Consider the following 19,159-nt stretch of genomic DNA (forward strand, 5'->3'; position numbering starts at 1 on the left):
TTGCACCCGCACTGCCAGCGCTCCGGGATCCGGGATGGGACTGGGCATCTCTGTGGCAGGCCTGTCTGCTAAGAAGCGGCTGGTGAGGCAGGCGTGGCTCCCCAGCTCCATCCCCTGGCTCCCATTAGAGCAGGGGTGGGCAAACTTTTTGACTCGAGGGCCACAATGGGTTCTTAAACTGGACCGGAGGGCCGGAACAAAAGCATGGATGGAGTGTTTGTGTGAACTAATATAAATTCAAAGTAAAGGAGCGGAGGGGAGAGCAAGAGAACCAGATAGAACAGCCGGATCCGGCCCGCGGGCCGTAGTTTGCCCACGGCTGCATTAGAGCATGGTCAGCCCTGGGCTGGGAGTCGGTGGTTACCAGAGAAAGCCGCCTGTTTGGAGTGCTCCTCTGCTTAGCCCTTGACCCTTGCCTGCACCTCCACCCTCTGGGCGAGAGCCCCAAGCCCCCACCCCAGGGGGTGGGAGGGAGATGAGCCACTGCCAGAGTCCATGCCACAGCCACGTTCCCACGGGGCAGGGCGCACAGCAGTGAGGCCGCTCCTGGCAAGCCCGGCTCACACAGGAAACCAGACCCCAGGCTCCCCCTGGGCCCTTGGCAGGGATCGCTCCCCTCGCTAACCTAATCAGTGTGTCCCTGTCACCGGGGTTTACACAACTGGAGCTGGGCTGGAAGGGGAGACGTTTGTCTGGCTCCAGCTCCGCGCTAGAGGGAAGCACTCGGCTTGGTCGGATTGGGAAAGATTAAAAATAACTCCTCCATCTTGGTCAGGACTCCGCATCCCTGTAACACCCATTCAGCATCCGGCCTCCCCCGACCAGGCACCTTCTGATCCCAAGGCCCCTGCTGCCCCTGCGCACACCTGCAGCCTGCGGGGCCCCTCCCGTGCCTGGGGCCTGCGCCCCCTGCACACGGTCCCTTTTAGCAGGAGCAGCGGAGGCTCGGCAGGGAGGTCATGTCAAGCTGTTTGTGAGGCTGCCAAAGGACCACTTTGATTTATAAACTAGGAAAGTTTGCCACATCTGAATTCACAGTGAATGAGTTATTTCCCATATTTTGCTCCAAAAGAGCTTATTACATTCTCAATTCTAGTGTGAAAAATGAATTGCAGGGAAAATGTGTTATTTTTCCCAAATGTTGAAAGTGCCGTGATGAGGTCTCAGGAACCCTTCCCTTTGGTGTCCCCTGCAGGCTGGGTGGTTGGATCCCTGGAAATCCTCGGCAGCCCGGCGAGTCTGGTGCGGAGCGTGGGCAACGGCATCGCCGACTTCTTCAGGCTCCCGTACGAGGGGCTGACCCGCGGCCCCGGGGCCTTCGTGAGCGGCGTCTCCCGTGGGACGACATCCTTTGTAAAGCACATTTCCAAAGGTAGCTATTTTGGTCCCTTGTGATAATGCCTTATTTCATTCCTTCCTGACTTATTTTTCTATTTTTAAAGAACGTGTTAAAGTTTCAATGTGACGGGTTTGCCTCTAGCTTTGTTTGGCTTGTTGGCTTGCAGTGAAACGCTGGACCTGTAACAAAGCTCATATATAAGCCCTGATGTGTTAAACAGATCACTGCATGCCTGTGCAGCGTGTGAAAACCTTTCAGAAACTTCAGAATGTTAAGCCTCTGACGTCTGCTAGACATAGAAACCCTAGTCTGTTGCCTCATCATTTCTTTTTTAATGTAGATACAGTTGTCATAACTTTTGTGAGGCTATGGATACATTTTGACGGGGAAGCCAATGGGGAGTGAAACCACGCGCACAGCGCCACCTGGTGGCTGCACGGGCCGCCAGGCGCAGAAGCCCAGCTGGACCCTGGACGAGGGAGTGTTTCCCTGCTCTCCGCGTTTGCTTGACGACATTTTGGTCAGGTTGGCAGTGACTCGGGAGCTAACAAGAACCATCTGAGTCCCCGTTTCTTCTCAGCAGGAGGCAGGGAAAGGGGCGCAGGGCTTCCCCCCAGAGAGGCCTTTTACTGTCAACAGCACTGCACCTGGGTTACGGACAAAGGCAGGGCCACTCCCCCGCCCAGGCATCCAGGAGGCCGGGAGCAGAGCTGCCAGGGCTCACAGATGAGTCACTGGTAGACTTCTCACCCGTGACTCTTAGATCTTCGTGGTTCTGTTGTTTGTATTTTAAAATAAGACAACCAACACCTGCTAAATTGAAGTCCACCAGTAATTTTAACATCTGGCTCACTGCATGTTTTTACACTTGCTCTCTCCTCTTAGCAAACCCGTGTGGTTTATTGGGATCTGTGTGTGCGCGCATGTATCTTCTTTGTTTTCAGATTACTGGTGAAGATGCAACTGCAAGAGTGACATCTCCCATCTCTTCTTGAAACCTGACATCCTAACAGATGAGCTAATTCATTAGCTTCAGAAATGTGTCCACTGATGTCTTTCAGTTTTGCTCATGGGGATCGATGCAGACTTGCTAGAAAGGATGCTGAATATTTTGAGTAAGACGCTGAAATAGCCTTTCTTAGGAAAAAACAGACAGGATCACGGCTCTCGCGTGATTCGCTTCCTTTGTCGTCCTCACATTTTTCAGTGAACATCCTGAATGTCAAAGCTGCCCAAGTTCTCTGCGGCACAGTAATCATTTCCTCAAAATGTCAGCTAATAAGGAGGGAATAATTTTTAGTCCTAAAGTAGAAACATTTCTTTGCATTCTATCTAAAATTCAGCAACTAACCTTAATCTTTAAAATCAGAGCAGGCAGCCTTAGCCGATTTGGCTCGGTGGATAGAGTATCGGCCCTTGGACTGAAGGGCTGAGGGTTCGATTCAGGTCAAGAGCATGTACCGTGGTTGCAGGCTCAGTTCCGTGCAGGAGGCGGCCAACCAGTGTGTCCTGACATCGATGTTCCTCTCTCCCTCTCCCTTCACCCTAAAAAACCAGTGGAGCCTGGCTTGCGTGGCTCAGTGGTTGAGCGTTGACCTATGAACCAGGAAGTCTCGGTTTGATTCCCAGTCAGGGCACATACCTGGTTTGTAGGCTTGATCACCAGTAAGGGGCATGCAGGAGGCAGCCGATCAATGATTCTCTCTCAGCATTGTTTCTCTCTCCCTCTCCCTCCCTCTCTGAAATCAATAAAAAAAATTTTATAATAAAAAGTCAATGGAAAATATCTTTGGGTGTGGATTAATAAAAAAATAAAATAAAACCCGAGCAGACAAGTTTTAACCTTCAAAACTGGGCCTCAGTGAGGACTTCAAAACCAACTGTTAGTTTTTTAATATTTTTATTGATTTTTTTGAGAGAGAGGAAGTAAGAGGGAGAGAGAAATAGAAACATCGATGAGAGAGAAACATCAACATCCATGGGCTTGTCTCCTGCATGCCCCGCACTGGGGATCAAGCCCACAACCCAGGCATGTGCCCTGACCAGGAATGGAACTCTGACCTCCTAAAACCAACTGTTCTAGCCAACCCTTGACAACCAGATGGTAGTGAGCCAGGTTCCATGTGAAATTCTAGGCACTTTTCTGGTCACAGACTTAATCCTACCAGTCTGAGGAGAGCCATCATCGGCACAAGCAAGTGTTAATCCAACTCATTTTTTTAAGGCTGTTGCTTCCAGCTGCCCACCATCACTCACCCTCGGGGCACCGTTCTCCCATGTCCTCCATACATGACCAGGAGCCAACCCATGTGCTCTTGTGCCCTCAGGTACGCTCACCTCCATCACCAACCTGGCCACGAGCCTGGCCCGAAACATGGACCGGCTGTCCCTGGATGAGGAGCACTACAACCGGCAGGAGGAGTGGCGGCGACAGCTCCCGGAGAGCCTGGGCGAGGGGCTCCGACTGGGCCTGTCCCGACTGGGCATCAGCCTGCTCGGTAAGGGGTGCAGGGATGTGCTCCCGCCTGCCCTCTGGCTCTGCCGTGGGGACATGGACTCCCAGATCGGGGGTGGTTGGGCAGTTCACATCCTTTCTGTAGACCATCGGAGGCTCAGAGAGGATATGGCGCTCACCCCGGTTCCTGCCCTGAGTCAGTGAGGCTGTGGAACAGGACCCACGTTCCAGCACCAGGGTGAGGCTGTGACAGGCCATCCTGTCTGACCAGAGGCTCACCTGCTCCCTCAGCACCCAGACGCCTGCTCCCCCACCACCCAGATGCCTGCTCCCCCACCACCCAGATGCCTGCTCCCTCACCACCCAGATGCCTGCTCCCCCACCACCCAGACGCCTGCTCCCTCAGCACCACGGGCCAATGCCTGCTTTTGTTTTTTAAGCACTTGAGCAACTTGCAACTAACTGTCATGCAAACCCCAGGAGGAAGCCACTTTTCCTTCTGTGTGTTTTAAGAATGCCATATCAGCCTGACTGGGGTGATTATCAGTTGTTGAGCAGCCAGATGATATAGTTAGAGGTGAAGATTGCTCTTGATATTTCCAAATTTTATAAACGTTTGATAAATAAGTTGCTTTAGAAAAATCTATAAAAAGGAAGCTTCGGAGCTGAACTTTTGCAGCGCAGGATTTTCAAGGGTATTTTCTGTTTGTTTGCAAAGGAATTTAAAACTGTGTTGCTTGGCAGCATGCCCGCCCAGCATCTGAAGAAGGGTGCATCTCCTGAGATCAAAGTGCCCAGTGCAGAGAGAGCAAAGGTCAGCAAAGCTGGGCCTGAAGGACTCGTCCTCTCCCCAGTCTGCCCTTGCAAACACCCCCCCACACACACACTCGCAGTGCAGCCACTGAGGCTCGGAGAGGGCATGGGAGGTGTTACAGGAGCAGCCAGGTCACTAGAAGTTGTTCATGTCGGAACGTCAGTGGTGCGGGCAGTGTCATTGAAGAATGCGTGGGAGCGGGGAGCTGGCGGCTGGGACGGGCCTGCTGGGTAGAGGAGCAGGCTGGAGGCGGCAGCTGCTGTGGGAAGGGCATGGTGTGGGGTGGGCCACATCCTCAGGAGTCCACAGACCCCAGGCTGCGGTGTCTGCGCTCCTTCTGTACTCAGACACGTGCTTATCTTCCCTGAACCTGGGTTTCTCTGGTGTAAATCAGGGCTAGACACACCATTATCAGAGGTCACGGGGGTCAGGCGTGCGCCGGCCCAGGGCCTGTGTTTGGTCACCAGAACCTGTCCTTATGAATCGTGGCAGGGAAGGAACTGTAGGAGCTGCTGGATTTCAGAGTGTCGGATGAGAGTGGCAGGAGCCTTCTTGCTTTAGTTTTAGTCCAGCGGGTTTCAGTTGCTGTAACCACCGGAAATGGGGGCCTCGGGTCGTTGTCTGGGGTCTGTGGGCCCTCTTTTAGCTGAGACCTGCGGGCTCTGTGGCCCCTGCTCTGGCAGGAGAGCTTCCTTCCTTCGTCTGAGCCGGAGGAGCTCCAGGCGCTCCTGGGGGAGACCTGCGCCGGCTGGCCTGTGGCCAGCTCTGTCCTAATGCTCTCGCCCCGAGAAGCCGCTCCCGCTCCCACGGTAGGAAGCTGTGCCTGATGTAGAAATCAGCTGTGGGAGGAGCCATGGCTGCCTTGGCGCTGTCGCCCTTGGGGCTTGGCTCCTGGTTGACCATAAAGCTTTGATCTCCACCTCAGTCTCTCTGTCCTGTACACCCTGCTCCAGGCAAGGGAATCGTTTTGTCTGTGGGACCTGCAGTTGGCGCATGGTTATTCTGCATTTCTGGTAATTTCCAAAAAAGGCGTTCGGGGGGTAACGTAAACCCTGCCCCGTGTGTGCACCTACAGATGCTGGCCTGGCCCGAGGCCCAGGAACTCCACGCCCAGCAGCGCACCCTGGGCTCCACGCCCTTGTCTGTGCTCCTCAGACATTTCGTTCACAGCGGGCATCTCAGGGTGGGCCTGCACGGGCTCCCTTCCTTCTACCAACACAGAACCCTCTGTATCCAACCGTGTTAGCTCCAAACACCTGGTCCCAGAGGAAGAGACGGAGAGGAGAGGATTCTGGGAAAGAATAGGCTTGTCATCATTTACTCCATCCCCAGAAATGCGATTGCATACCAAATTGAAGCTAGAGCTGTTGTTATGTAGCAGTGACATCAAATCTCTAATTCCTCAGTTTCTCCCTCGAATGACCAAGTGAGTAGAACGGTATTTAAAGAACACTTCAGGGTTTCACATGTGTGGTCTTTGGTCATCAAACCCCAGGCCTGAAGGAGGTTCAGTGCTTGCCCAGGTCAAACCTCCAGCCAGGACAAAATCCCGGCCCTTCCACATGTCACCCTCCCCCAAGCACTCCACGCCTGGAAACAGTCAGGATGTGGGGGGCTGGACCATGGGAAGTTCCAGGTAGGGAAAGCACATCCCCCAATGTGTATGGGGTAGTGGGCCTTCCCGGTGCTGCTTCACCCTCACGGAGATACTGTGCAGTGTATGAGGCACTTGAAAAATCAAAGGGAGTCTCTGGCCGCTGTGCCCAGCCACATCGCCTGAGGTCAACAAGGAAGTGTCAGCCAGCAGAGATGCCACTGAGAGATGCGGCCGAGGCCCTGGACAAGCTCCACCACAGTTTTGGAAAAACAGCGGCTTTGGAACAGGCTGTGTAGCCTGCAGAACTGGCATCGGGCTCGCCCACATATACCAGACCTAGTCCCCAGACGCTCCCCTTTCTGCCCTCCCTGGAATCTGTGCTGAGAGGACGTGGCTCCGTGTCACCCTTCCACTCCGTGTTCCCTCCCAGACGTGACTTCTCGTTCGTGAGTACCATTGGCAGGACGTCAAAACTGGCTCTGGCCCACGCTGCTTGGGCTGCTGCCTGACTTAGGCAGATCGCTGCCTTCCCGGCAGCCACACCCTGTCTTCACCACCACTCCCGGGGTGCCACGTGGAATCCCAACAAAGCAGGCCTCCGCCAGATGGACAGGACACTTCCCTCAAGCGAGCGAGCCAAGAACTGTGCACTCAAGCAACGGCCCCGAGTCGTCTGCCACCACCGTCAGTGCCAGCAGATGGGTTTGCAGGTGGTAGGGATTCAGGAAGATGCTGCTTCCTTCTCAGTTTGCTAACCTCAAGCTGGACCAGCTGATGCGCTGTTTGTCTCTGGGATGGTGAGCCGTGGAGGGGTGTCCCAGCTTCGGCCTGTGCCTCTGCCTTTGCGATTTATTTTTGAAGTGCCCCAAATAGAATTACAAAGTGTGGTAAGGACAGCACCAAAATAACCAGACAGGCAGGAATCTCATAGCTCAGGGGCAGGGTTTCTGGCCTGAGACTAGGAGCAAGTCCCAGAAGAGGTGCGGGAGGGCCTTCTAGTTCCCTGGCTTCAAAGAAAGCCTCCTCTCCAGCTGAAGGTTAGAAAAGGAGACCCTCCCAGTCTCTGCCTTGGCCAGCACAGTGGGCTCCGCGGACACGCCTCCAAGGTGCGCTTTTCCTTCGTCGCCTCACTTCATCACCTCACAGCCATCTCCAGGTGGCCGCCCACCCCGCGGGCCTGACGCCAAGGACAAGTGTGGGGCTCAGTTTCCACTACTTAAACCTCGAGCAGTGTGAGTATACGACAGTAAATAACTTAGCAGTTGTGGGTTAGCTGGATCCTGCTAGTAAGAGCCCCTGAAGCCCTCAGGGAGGCTGCTTCTCAGGCCCAGCCGCGGACACAGGAGTCACTGCCCATCGCTCGCAGCCTCTCTGTTCCCAGCTCGCACCTGGAGACCAGGGAGGTGTTCGTGTGCCTGCGTGACGGGCCAGCTTCCTCCCTGCAGGGTCTGGTGCCGGCAAGGGCATGTGGTCTGACAGCCTCTCCTCTACCTCTGAGAACCTAACACCTTGTCATGGGCTTCAGGCTTTCCACTCTCTCCAGCGGCCCAAGTAGCTTATCTATCAAAGCCTTCACTTGGGCCGCTGGCTGGAGGAAGTGGAAGATCAAAGGGGAGTGTCACTGTGATACCTGTTTGCAATCAGGCAGACAGGAGCTGGGGCCCGGGTGGTGGATAGCCACGCCCCCAAGGCCCCACTCCAGGTTAGGCCTGCACATTGAAGGGAAATGGGAGATGCTCATCAAAACAACCGCCAGACCTCCAACTCAGTTGTAATAGGCTCATTTGAATCTGCACTTGAGAATAGACATTTCTACCAGAAATGCAGGCAAGAATTTAATTTACTGATGAGTTTGTAATTATTTACCCGTTTTCGTACTCGTATTCTTCCATCACCATTTATCCCCCGACACACAATCGCCACACTCAGAGACCTGTCAGGATCGGAGAATGAAATCACAGGAGCTGTGGTCACTGATTGCGTGCTAACCATTTTGAGCTGTCTGCTACGAAATGAGTTGACGGCCAGCCCTATCCCGCAGCTGAAGGCAGCCATCACCTCCACTGTGGCCGGGCCACTAACACTCCCAGCTGCTCTGACTCCTGACCTCATCGTGGGGAGCAGAGCATCAGATTCCTCAGACTGGAAATGTGAGGTGGGCTCCCAGCTCGGTGCCAGGATTGGGTGTCACTGAAACAGTGATCCCTCCACCCTCCATCGCCAGAGCCCAGGGCCAGCTGCGAGCCGTTTCCCCCTTCCCGCATCATTTCTTTAGAAGGGGTGAGCAGCACTGGAGGCTGGGAAAGAGACCTGTCGCCTCAGGTCATGCTTAATCTGTCAATACGTAAATTTAAATGGCTCTGTCAAAACTGAGAGGAATGGAATCCTTGAAGAACGTTCCCTTTACAATTGACCCGCAGGAACCGGCCTTCGGTTTTACTGGATTTTGTTCCATGGAATATTGCTTGAAATTAGCAGGTCATTAACTGAGACCTGGAAACCTCCCGTTTCCCAAGGGACCTTGAATTAGTGGCATTTGGAATAATGGGATTTGACATGTACTAAAGTTTCTACCAGCGGGACTGTGCATTTTCATTAATCCTAGCAGGTTTGAGTTGAAAACAAAGAATTCTGTTAAGAATTGTAGTGAAATTTTTACCTCTTACTGAGTTAGGGAACCCTCCACTCCATTATGGGGAAAAATCCGGACTGGTGAGGCCTTTGCTAGATTGCATCATTGGCCCCCCAAGTAAGAGCAAGGGAACAACCCCCACCCCCCCACCCCCCTGCCCGGGAAAGCCGTCAGAGCGGAGAGCACTGCGGGAGCAGGTTTTGCAGCTAATCTAAAGTGAAGTGGGGCACAGTGGCCGGCAAATGTCACCACAGGCTGCTTGATAGAAAGAAGTTTCTGTGGCGTCTCACCAACATTACAGAGAAATGACTATTCGAGGACCTGCTGTATTGTACTTTTCATTTCAGTGTGTGCTCTATATAAAAGACCGTTGGCTGTAAAACAGCATCCGTGTTACGATAGCAGCAGCCTCATACATCTCAGGTTCACCACATCTCTTCTCACCACTTTCTCTTATGCTTGATTTCATCGTGTTGTTTCGTACAGTAACGTGCTGTGCGGACTTGCAGCCCAGGAGCTATGGCAGGGGTGGGCAAACTTTTTGACTCGAGGGCCACAATGGGTTCTTAAACTGGACCGGAGGGCCGGAACAAAAGCATGGATAGAGTGTTTGTGTGAACTAATATAAATTCAAAGTAAAGGAGCGGAGGGGAGAGCAAGAGAACCGGATAGAACAGCCGGATCCGGCCCGCGGGCCGTAGTTTGCCCACGGCTGAGCTATAGGCTATGCTGTGTAGCCTCTGTGTGTAGCACCATCCAGTTCATAAGTGCACTCTATGATACCTGAACAATGACAAGATCACCCAGTGATGAGTTCTCAGAACATATCCCCATCGTTAAGCTGCCTATGACCTAGCAGCTAATCTGAGTGCTTACTCTGTGCTGGGAAACTGTGCTAAGAGCTTTGCTTGTATGAAATCATTAATCCAAATAGTCCTAGGATTCAGGCATGGTTCTTATCCTCACTTCCTGGATCAGGCCACTGAGAGGTTAAGGAATTTTCCCCAAGGTCACACAGCTGTCCCATGCTTGAGGCAGGATTTTTGGGTCTTGGGTCACTGCCTCCCCCTTAACCACCAAGCTGTTCACTGATCCTGTTTATGCAACAGGCTCTTCCCTTGCTAGTCTTGGAAAAAGTTCCTTCTCTCTCACTTCAACTGAGGTTTGGCCACTTACTTTTTATCTTTTTAAATATATTTTTATTGATTTCAGAGAGGAAGGGAGAGGGAAAGATAGAAACATCAGTGACTAGAGAGAATCATTGATCAGCTGCCTCCTGCAGGCCCCTGACCAAGAGTAGAACTGGCAACCTTTCGGCGCCCGGGACAACACTCAACCAACGGAGCCACACCGTCTAGGGCCCATTATAATCTTACGGGACTACTATTACATATGCATTCTGTCGTTGACCCAAATGTCATTATGCAGCACTGTGTAATGGAAATTATTAACAATTACTCTTGTTAAATTATTATTAACATATTAAGTTATTAATAATTGCTCTAACTAAAAGGGACAACATGGAGAGGAACTGGGCCTTCCAGTTGTTTCCATCCTCCTGATTCACTGGAAATTTATTAGGCTAAGCAGGCTTTCTCTTCATGAGAGATGGTTCGCTCTTCCCTAAACTGTGTTGCCTGCTTTCTGGAGAAAGGCCGTGAGGGGAGGAAAAGGGGGAATAGTCTGACATGTTCACTGAATTCTGAACTGACCTTCACAGATCCTGACTATAATGGAGCAAACCCAGTCTGAACATTGTATTCTGTTGAGACAATAAAGGTCTAACTTGAACTGCCCTCAGTGCACGTAGGTGGCTGGTAAATAAATGTAAAGAACTTTATAGTGAGGGTGGGCTTTCATTTTCAATCCCAATGAGACTGTGTTCCCGATGGAAGGTTTTCCCTTTTTCAAGATTCTAAGCCTCGGCCCTTACTGGGCGTTGGTTGTGTTTCAGGTGCGATTGCTGGCATAGTCGATCAGCCAATGCAAAACTTCCAGAAAACATCCGATGCTCAGGCTTCAGCAGGACACAAGGCCAAGGGCGTGATCTCAGGCGTGGGAAAAGGAATCATGGGGGTGTTCACAAAACCCATCGGAGGAGCTGCCGAGCTCGTGTCGCAGACTGGCTACGGTGAGTGAGGGGACGCCTGGCGGGCCGGCTCAGACACGGCCCGTTAACCTGTGTTGTTATACCAGGGGTCCCTGAGATACCCCAGCCCGCACATGGCAAAGGAGTGAGAAGTGATAAATCTATAAGCAGTTAAATACAGTCGCTCTCTTCCTTACCTCCTTATGCTCGTTTACATGAAGAGAACTGTATGACTAATAATAAATTGTAATAAAATTATAGAGCCAGAAATCAATTAGTAATTTCAGTACTTCAACATATTGCCCTCAACCTCTAATTGGTTACTTTTCATTAAAGTCTACTTTATTAAATGGATTGTTAAAAGATTTGTGACATGCATAGATTTACTGAAATTACTAGTTGATTTCTGGTTCTAATACGCATGTCACAGAATCTTTTAACAATCCATTTACTAAAGTAGATTGTAATGAAAAGTAACCAACTAGCGGTTGAGGACAATATGATTAGAATTATTATTTTTCCGGTGAGCAGTTCGAAAGGAGAGATAGATTACGAGGCAGAAAGTACCTTTATATTCCAATGTGCGTGCACTTGGAGGAGAGGAGCAGGCATGTGTGCACACACTTGCCCACAGAGCTTTGCGCCTGGCATGGCTTTCTCACCCAGACTCGGTGCTGCCGCGGCAGCCAGGCCAAGCCAATGGCGGCGAAGGTGGAGGAGCTGCAGTGGAAACCTGTTCCCGAGCAGACAGCTTGGAGACCATGGGGTCGTGGCTCTGCTTGCACAGGGCTCCCATGCATGCGGGTGCACGTGGGAGTACCGTGTGGGAAGGAAGCACGCCATCCCATGCTTATGTTCTGCATTCTTGACAAGCACATGGAAGTGACTTTTAAAAAACAGGTGACCAGAATTGTCACCTTTTTACCCAAAAATCAGTGTCATCATTTTGGTGGTGAAGTGGGCTGTCTCGTTAGTATCACAAACTACAGGAGGGCTCTATCATTTGCCAGACAGGTGAGCGCTCTGCACTCTGCATCTGGCCATAGTCTGGCGGCGGGGAACACTTCACTGCAGACATCCTGCACCTCCCGAGATCTGATCTGACAAGAGGCAGCCAGATCAGAGCATAAAAACAGTGTCTGAAAGGAAGGGAGCAGCAGATGAATGCCCACACTCAGGCAGCCAAGGGGGAGGCTCCTTTAAGAGACCACACAGACACAAACATGTGCTCCTCTTCCTTCTCCCTGCCTCCTCCCTCTATTCTCTTCCTGGGAATGACATTTTCACTCACAAGGAAACTGACAGGAGGAACGGCTGCAAGTCCTAAGTGGATGAAGTCCAATACTCCCCTTTTCTTGTGAGGGAAAGACAACGTATACATCTAAGTTCCTTTGGTTTAAAAACGCCATTGTCCCTCACCGTGTGCTGCCAGGGCTGAGGGGCTCCCCCTTATGTAAGAGCATCTCAGAACAGAGCCTCACATGGCCTCGTTGGTTTCCATCATCCTGTAAAACTTTTATTACCGCACTGAAGGTTTTACAAACCACTAACTCTTAGTCTAATGACTGCCTCGTTTATAAACATTTACAAGCCCTGAGAGCTCACAGGCTGTGCCATCTTTGGCTCTGGAGGCCTGCGTGGCTGCTGCTGGGTGCCCTGGTTGGGTGCTGGCACCAGGGGGTCGTGTAAGAAACCGGAGCGCTCATAAATGTATGTGGATTCATGCTGAAGAGCTGGATTAAGTCACTGAAGGACTGTATCTAGGCAAACCATGTGCCTTTGTGTGCATCTCCGTTGTTTTTTACTATTTAACCAGCCACAGCACAGATACAGAAGTACTATATCATTAAGCAACAAAGTCAACTAACAATCTTGACTTGATCACATAAATTGTAAATGATGTGCGAGCCATTGCTCAGGACCCATTACTCCCAGGAGCATCATGCTTCCTCTAATTGCAGTCTATGCTTAGACTGCAGCTCATTCAGATTTCAGTTTGTAGCTAATGTAAGATCACCAGGGTTAAGAGCATTGCAGTGTTTAATGATTATCTGTTCACTTGCTTCCAAAGATGTGACATCATGTTGGATCTGCAGCGTTTTATGATAGCTCTTAGCAGATGACATCACTGTAGCATGGGACTGTTTTCCAGAAAACAACTAGTAAAACTTCCTTCTCTTACTGCAGGCATTTTACACGGAGCTGGACTTTCTCAGCTTCCCAAACAGCGCTACCAGCCAAGTGAGCTACATGCTGCCCAGGCTCCAAACAGCCACGTCAAATACGTCTGGTAAAATCCTCTAGATGCTTGCTCGACTGCACATGCGCCCTGGGTTCACAGGGCCTGGCTCCATCTGAGGCTAACAAGAGCCCAGGAGGAGCAGTTGTTTTCAGCATCTCAGGCAGCACAAGGGCATCCTGGCGCCAGAGGGAGGCTCCTGAGCCAGATCTGGGTCTCCCACTCGGGAGGATGCCCCTGGCTTGTGAGAGGACCTGAGGTTTCCTAGGGAACCAGCCTTGTCATTAGGGGTGGCATCTCTAATGGGAAGGGAAAGAACTCATCAGAGCCCAAGGAAATCTGTCTCCACAAGGAGCTGGGCTCTTGTTGACCAGAATCACTTTGAGAATTAAAGTGACAGTTATATTTCAAGATCAAATGAATAGACCCTTGGGGAGGTTGCATCCAATCCCAACCCTGGTAGTGAGCACGGGTATTGCCTGTTTTGAAAGCTGACTCCTGGCCTTACTTTTCTCCTTTGGAACAGGAAAATGCTTCAGTCTCTGGGCAGACCTGAAGTCCACATGGCCCTGGATGTGGTTCTGGTGAGGGGCTCTGGCCAGGAGCACGAAGGGTGCCTGCTGCTGACGTCAGAAGTGCTGTTCGTGGTGAGTGTCAGCGAGGACACGCAGCAGCAGGCCTTCCCCGTCACAGAGATCGACTGTACACAGGACAGCACGCAAAACCACCTGCTCACCCTGCAGCTCAAGCAGCCAAGAGCAGCCTGTGATGTGGAGGTACAGTCCAGAAAATGGGGACCGGGGCTAGCTGTCAGCGAAGTCAAAATGTGGGCGGCCCACGGCTACTTCTGCAGTGGCTGCTGGAGTCCAGGAGGGAGTGTGGGAGAAAGGGGGCGGGGCGTCACCCAGGTGTACATGTGAGAGCCCAGCAGCAGGCCAGAGGGATTCTGGCCTGGGGCTAAGCCACCAGACGACTTGAACAAGGCTTGGTGGTCATGGGCTGGGGTGTGGGAGTGGACAGGACAGGACAGCGGGACTCCAAAACGAGGTCTGTGCAAGGAACAGGACCAAGGCAACAAGGCCATGCAGTTACTCTGACACAGGCCCTGCTGTGCATGGCCTGGGGGCGGCTGCAGCAGGTCTGGCACAGAAGGACCACTGAATTGTGGGATGTCATGAGTGAAACAAGGCATGGGCAGTAGGCCAGACCTTAGCAAGTTCACAAACCAGAAGGTCTGACTCACTCCCCCATTCCTAAGACTTGAGGGGTCAAAATTCTATAAACCAATCTCCCTCCCATCTACTGCTCTGTATCCTATGTGGCTGTGTTCCCTTCCCCATAGGATAGTTTCCCATCCCATAAGTCCCCTGGGTACCTCCTAGGTATTCTGCTTAGGCTCTTGGGGCAGCTCCCTGGCCACACAAAGTTGATGGCAATGGATGTTCAGGTTGAGCATACGGGGGGGTCAGGAACGAACCCTGACAAGAGTGGCACAGCTTCCTGCAACCCATCCCAGGGAGCAGGTACACCCACTGGCAAGCTGCTCTCTGCCCCGCCACCCCGCTGAATGCCTGACCCACAGGACCCCCTAACATTTGACCTCAGAAATACTTTGCTTTCATCTTGCCATTTGGGTAATGTGGAGTTTGCTGGTCCTAACCGGGTGAATGACAGTAGCCCCAGGGAAGGACAGCAAACTTGCTTCTAGCAGATCCTGCCCAATTCCTTCTTTCCTTTTCTGCTGGTAGGGAGCCTGTCCCCCCACACCGCTGCTTGGGTAAAATTATCTGAGAAGGTGGAAGGCGGCCAAGCACAACAACTGAGATTTCTCTAGTTTCTTGGACCAGAATCAGTCGAGCTTTAAGCTAGGGCTTGGCACGAGGACTACATTGCTGCTTCAAGTTGATGACTTTCTGGGAATAAACAGAGGTCAGATGTCCAGGCTGACTTTATTAGATCTGCCAAAATCTTCTGATCTAGTTGACAATAAAGCACCAGTGATGTGGCTCCAGGATTTGGCAGGGGGATAGCATCATTATCTTCAAGTCCTTGGTCGTTAGCAAGAAACTTCCAAGGCCCTGAGCAGTATTTGTGACCATCATTATTCCTTAACTGCTTGGGAAATACTTCAGACCCTAAACTATTGAGACTGGAGATTCATCTTTTGCTATTGTTAAACTGCCTCTACTTTAGTCAATGTGATCCTTCTCGCTTTTCTGTTTGTGGAGGGTACTGTAGGGAATTACCACAGCTGGGGGAAACAAACCTGTTTCTCTAGCGATCCGTGCGGTATCTGGATCACCACCCCTAGAAGTTAGTAAAGCTAATGGAGAGCATGGGATCAGAGTTACAGGCAGAAGCACTGCCTCTGAACGCCACGCTCTACACTGGTGTTCCTTTGATGTTCAGGGGTAATGAGGGCTGGGATTGAGGGATGGCTAAAACAGGCGGGGAAAGACTGAGCATGACTGCAGGGCAGCTATGACAGACGGTGAGCGTCCACAGCAGCAGCTGGCACTGGAGAGCAGGTGGATATCCAGTATGTGGTCAGCCTCCAAATTCTGCCTTTTCATTACCTATTCCACTTCACCTCTGCCCCATAAGAAACTGATCCCTTAGTCTTCTGTCCAAATCCTAACCTCCCCAGTCACCCCCAAAGGAGATCCAAGCTGCAGAACAAAATACTTTTTTTCTGAGTAAACCCTTCCTTAGGAGCGTGGTAATCCCAGTACGTTCTAAATGGGAGGGGGCCTCAGCAGTGCTGCTTGAGTTGGACAGTGAATTTTCCTCAGGGGCGTGGTCAGTGCACACCAACCTAATCCAGACGTAAAGCTGGGTAAGAAGCCTGCCCGCCGTCTTCTAGGGAAAACTAAGAGCAGTGTTTTAAAACCTTCATATAAAATGGCCTTTTCTGGGTTGTGCCCTAGATACTAGGAAGCTCAGCTCCTTTGAATTTTAAAAGGAATTAATTTGTAGATGACATCATTCAATATATTCAAATATGACAGGATTCAGATGTTTTTCTACAAGCAGCATTTGCTTTTCTTGGGTAAACGCAGCCATTTTTAGGGTAATAATTGCTTAGTATGCCTGGCACATTATTGAAGTCCCGTATGAGAGACTCAAAATGAGTCAGAAGGTCAATTTATTCCTTGGCCGGATTCCTTTCACAACACGGGCTTTCCTGTGCTGCTGTTCAGGAGGAGCAATTAAGACCTTTGTGTACTCAAAGCTTTCCAGCCGAGTTCTGACCCCATCAAATGATATCAGCGCTCTGGCTTGTGCCTGGTGGGGCAGCTTTCATGTGTCAGTGAGTCTTCAGGGGCCTGTATTTTCCTTCCTAAGCTTAAAATGAGACCCAAACGCTAACGGATACCCTACTTGCTATTCTGGCAGGCCCCTTTCACTCTCCACCATCCCACTGGCTTTCTGTTTAAGACACTCTTGACTGTATTTGTGCCCTACACAGATATATACAAATTCTTTTCTACTTTAAGGACTAAAGAGCCCTCGTTTAAATGTTTCTAATTCTGCCAGAGTGGCCTCGCCAACATTTAGCAGGTAAAGATCAAACTACAAGGTCAGTGGTTACCTGCTTCCCACAGACCAGCAGCTACACTTGATGTACACACTAGCTAGCTAGTTTCAGGGTGGGAAGAATTAGAGCTCCAAGTGCCTTTGATGGATGCTTTCTCAGGAAATCTCACTTGAGGATTTAGGTACTTACTGTATCTCAGTTCTACTTGAGTTCCACTAAAGATGAGCCAGACTTTTATGAATCATAAATGTACTTTGCATTCTCCTTTTTCCATAAAAATTTCCCCTTCTTCTGCCCAGTTTTATTTTCTCTGGCTTTAAATCCTAGTATTTATACAAACTGAGTATTATAGTTCAAAGGTATTTTCTTAATGCTCTGTCCAAAGCCACTGGTTTGAAAGGTGCGCTTCCCCACTTTCCTGTCCAACTCCAAAGGTGCTGTCTGAAGTTTGAGGAGACGGGCAAACAGCCTCCAATTCAGAGCTTCTCCTGGAGATGAGGCTGCCGCAGAGGAAGGGCGCTTTGTTTCCTGGGCTGGTTAGTAAAGAACAGTGACGGATGTTTTAACCATTGAGTAAAATGTTATGGTCAACCTGAAACATGGGAATTTTATGTACCACCAAGTGCTTATTCTAAAGAGGCTGTCTTCATATTCTCGTGCAGAGCTTTTGTTACACTGCTGAAATCGCAGTATTATCGTCACAGGAAAAGTAAAGCAGTTTTGGGTAAAATAGCTTTGTTAGATACATTTTTAGGTTATCAGAACTATTAAGCAAAAGAACGGGGGTAGTTCTGTTATAAAGTCTTATAAGAATTGGGTCACTACAGAACCTTTCATTTTTAACCCCAGGTGGATCGAGTCCGAGAAAGACTGTCCGAGCAGCAGTACAACAGGCTTGTGGACTACATCACCAAGACGTCGTGCCACTTGGCCCCCAGCTGCTCGTCCACGCAGACACCACCATGCCCTGTGATGCCGGCGGAGCCCCTCCCCTCCAATGTGAAAACATACCAGTACCTGGCGGACCCGCGTTTCGCTCAGGTCTTCATTAGTAAGTTCACCATGGTGAAAAACAGAGCCCTGAGGAAAGGGTTCCCGTGAGTCCCCTCCTCTGGGGGACTGGTTCCTGCTCACGCAGCGTGTTTTTTAATAAGGAACCTAAACAGCTCTTATGGACACAAGGCCAACACCTTTCTCCCGTTACAGTAACTTTTTGGCCTCTTCTAAAATTAACTCAGATTCCTCCTCCTTAAAACTAAGATACTTGAATAAAATGGAGTGAAAAAACTTTTTCCATTTGGGGACAGTAACAGAATCCTGTGGGTTGCAGTCTTACCACAGTTGGAAATACATTCCTTTTGCTCTATAATATTTGCTTACAATTTCTACTATAATTAGGATCTGTTAACACTCGGCTAATGTACAAGGTGGTCAGGCCTTAGGATGGAGAGACATTAAAACTTCGTCTTTGCTAAATACCCTGATGTGCAAAAGTTTGGTCTCTTTAAATGACATTAAATATTTAGGATTTTATTGTTTAACTTGTTAAATTTGTTACTAGTACTTGTAGGTGCTGTTATTAAGTGAAAGCTGCTGTGTATATTCCTTAAAGTCTGCATTTTACTGAAATTTACCAAACATTCTGATGCCTGTCCAGGTACATTCTGGAAAAATGTTTTTCCATTTTGTTTTACTAGTCAAACTTAAAAGTAAATCTTGTGTCTGCTGATGAAAACAGACCTAGAGTGCTCAAGTGAGTCTCTTTAGTCTTAGAAACAAAACACTACTGGGAACATTCCCTTGTGGAAAGGGTGTAGCTAAAGGATTCATACTTGCCCGGTGTGCTGGAGGGGAGTCAAGAAACCCAACATCAACCTTAACAATGAACCAAACCAAATATTTTCTTTTGCTTTTAACAACAGGTTTGGCTCCAGATCCTGGGTCACCAGATATCATTTTAGTATTTGGTAAATATCTCAACTCCGATGAAACATGTTTTTATTGATTACATATTAACTTGGGCCTACAACCTGTTACCTATAATTGTGAGACACTAAAGAAAATTCAATTTCAAATGTCCACTAATTTTTAATTGAAGTCTCACCTGTTATGTATAGGCATCATAAGTCACTGCATAGTTGTTTCTGGAAAGCAGGTTTGTTGTTGGACAATTCAGACTGACTATAAAAATATGGTTCCTCCATTCGTTTGTTGTACCATACTCATTTAGGAAAGTGAGTTTTGTCAGTTAACCTCAAGAGTAACTATTTTTAAGAATGCAGATATACATTAATTTTATGATAATTTTGAATACTACTAAGATTTGTTATATAAAATTATTTAAAATAAAAGGAATCCTTGAATTAATGATCACACAATGTGTGTTGTCACTGGGTATTTTGTTTTTTAAATGCAGGTTTTCACTGATACCTGATAGAATTCAGCTCACATTTTTA

The 19,159-nt window shown here is 49.7% G+C and overlaps 1 protein-coding gene across 2 annotated transcripts in view; it reads left to right on the forward strand.

Annotated features, from left to right (window-relative positions):
• Positions 1–19,077, forward strand: part of VPS13B (vacuolar protein sorting 13 homolog B) — a 635,560-nt gene extending 616,483 nt beyond the window's left edge. Inside the window, exons 57-63 of one of the 2 annotated variants that reach the window (XM_080646974.1) lie at positions 1,196–1,372; positions 3,667–3,837; positions 10,792–10,968; positions 13,114–13,216; positions 13,692–13,941; positions 17,553–17,754; positions 18,626–19,077. In XM_080646974.1, the coding sequence (XP_080503100.1) occupies positions 1,196–1,372; positions 3,667–3,837; positions 10,792–10,968; positions 13,114–13,216; positions 13,692–13,941; positions 17,553–17,754; positions 18,626–18,708 (1,163 nt within the window). In that variant the 3' untranslated portion in view covers positions 18,709–19,077. Of the gene's footprint in view, positions 1–1,195; positions 1,373–3,666; positions 3,838–10,791; positions 10,969–13,113; positions 13,217–13,691; positions 13,942–17,552; positions 17,755–18,625 lie in introns of those variants that run through there. The other variant, XR_013959339.1, reaches the window with a different exon arrangement.
• The last annotated feature ends 82 nt before the right edge of the window (positions 19,078–19,159 follow it).

The sequence above is a fragment of the Plecotus auritus genome (genome assembly GCF_963455305.1).
Source record: "Plecotus auritus genome assembly, chromosome: 11".
Classification (NCBI taxonomy): domain Eukaryota; kingdom Metazoa; phylum Chordata; class Mammalia; order Chiroptera; family Vespertilionidae; genus Plecotus; species Plecotus auritus.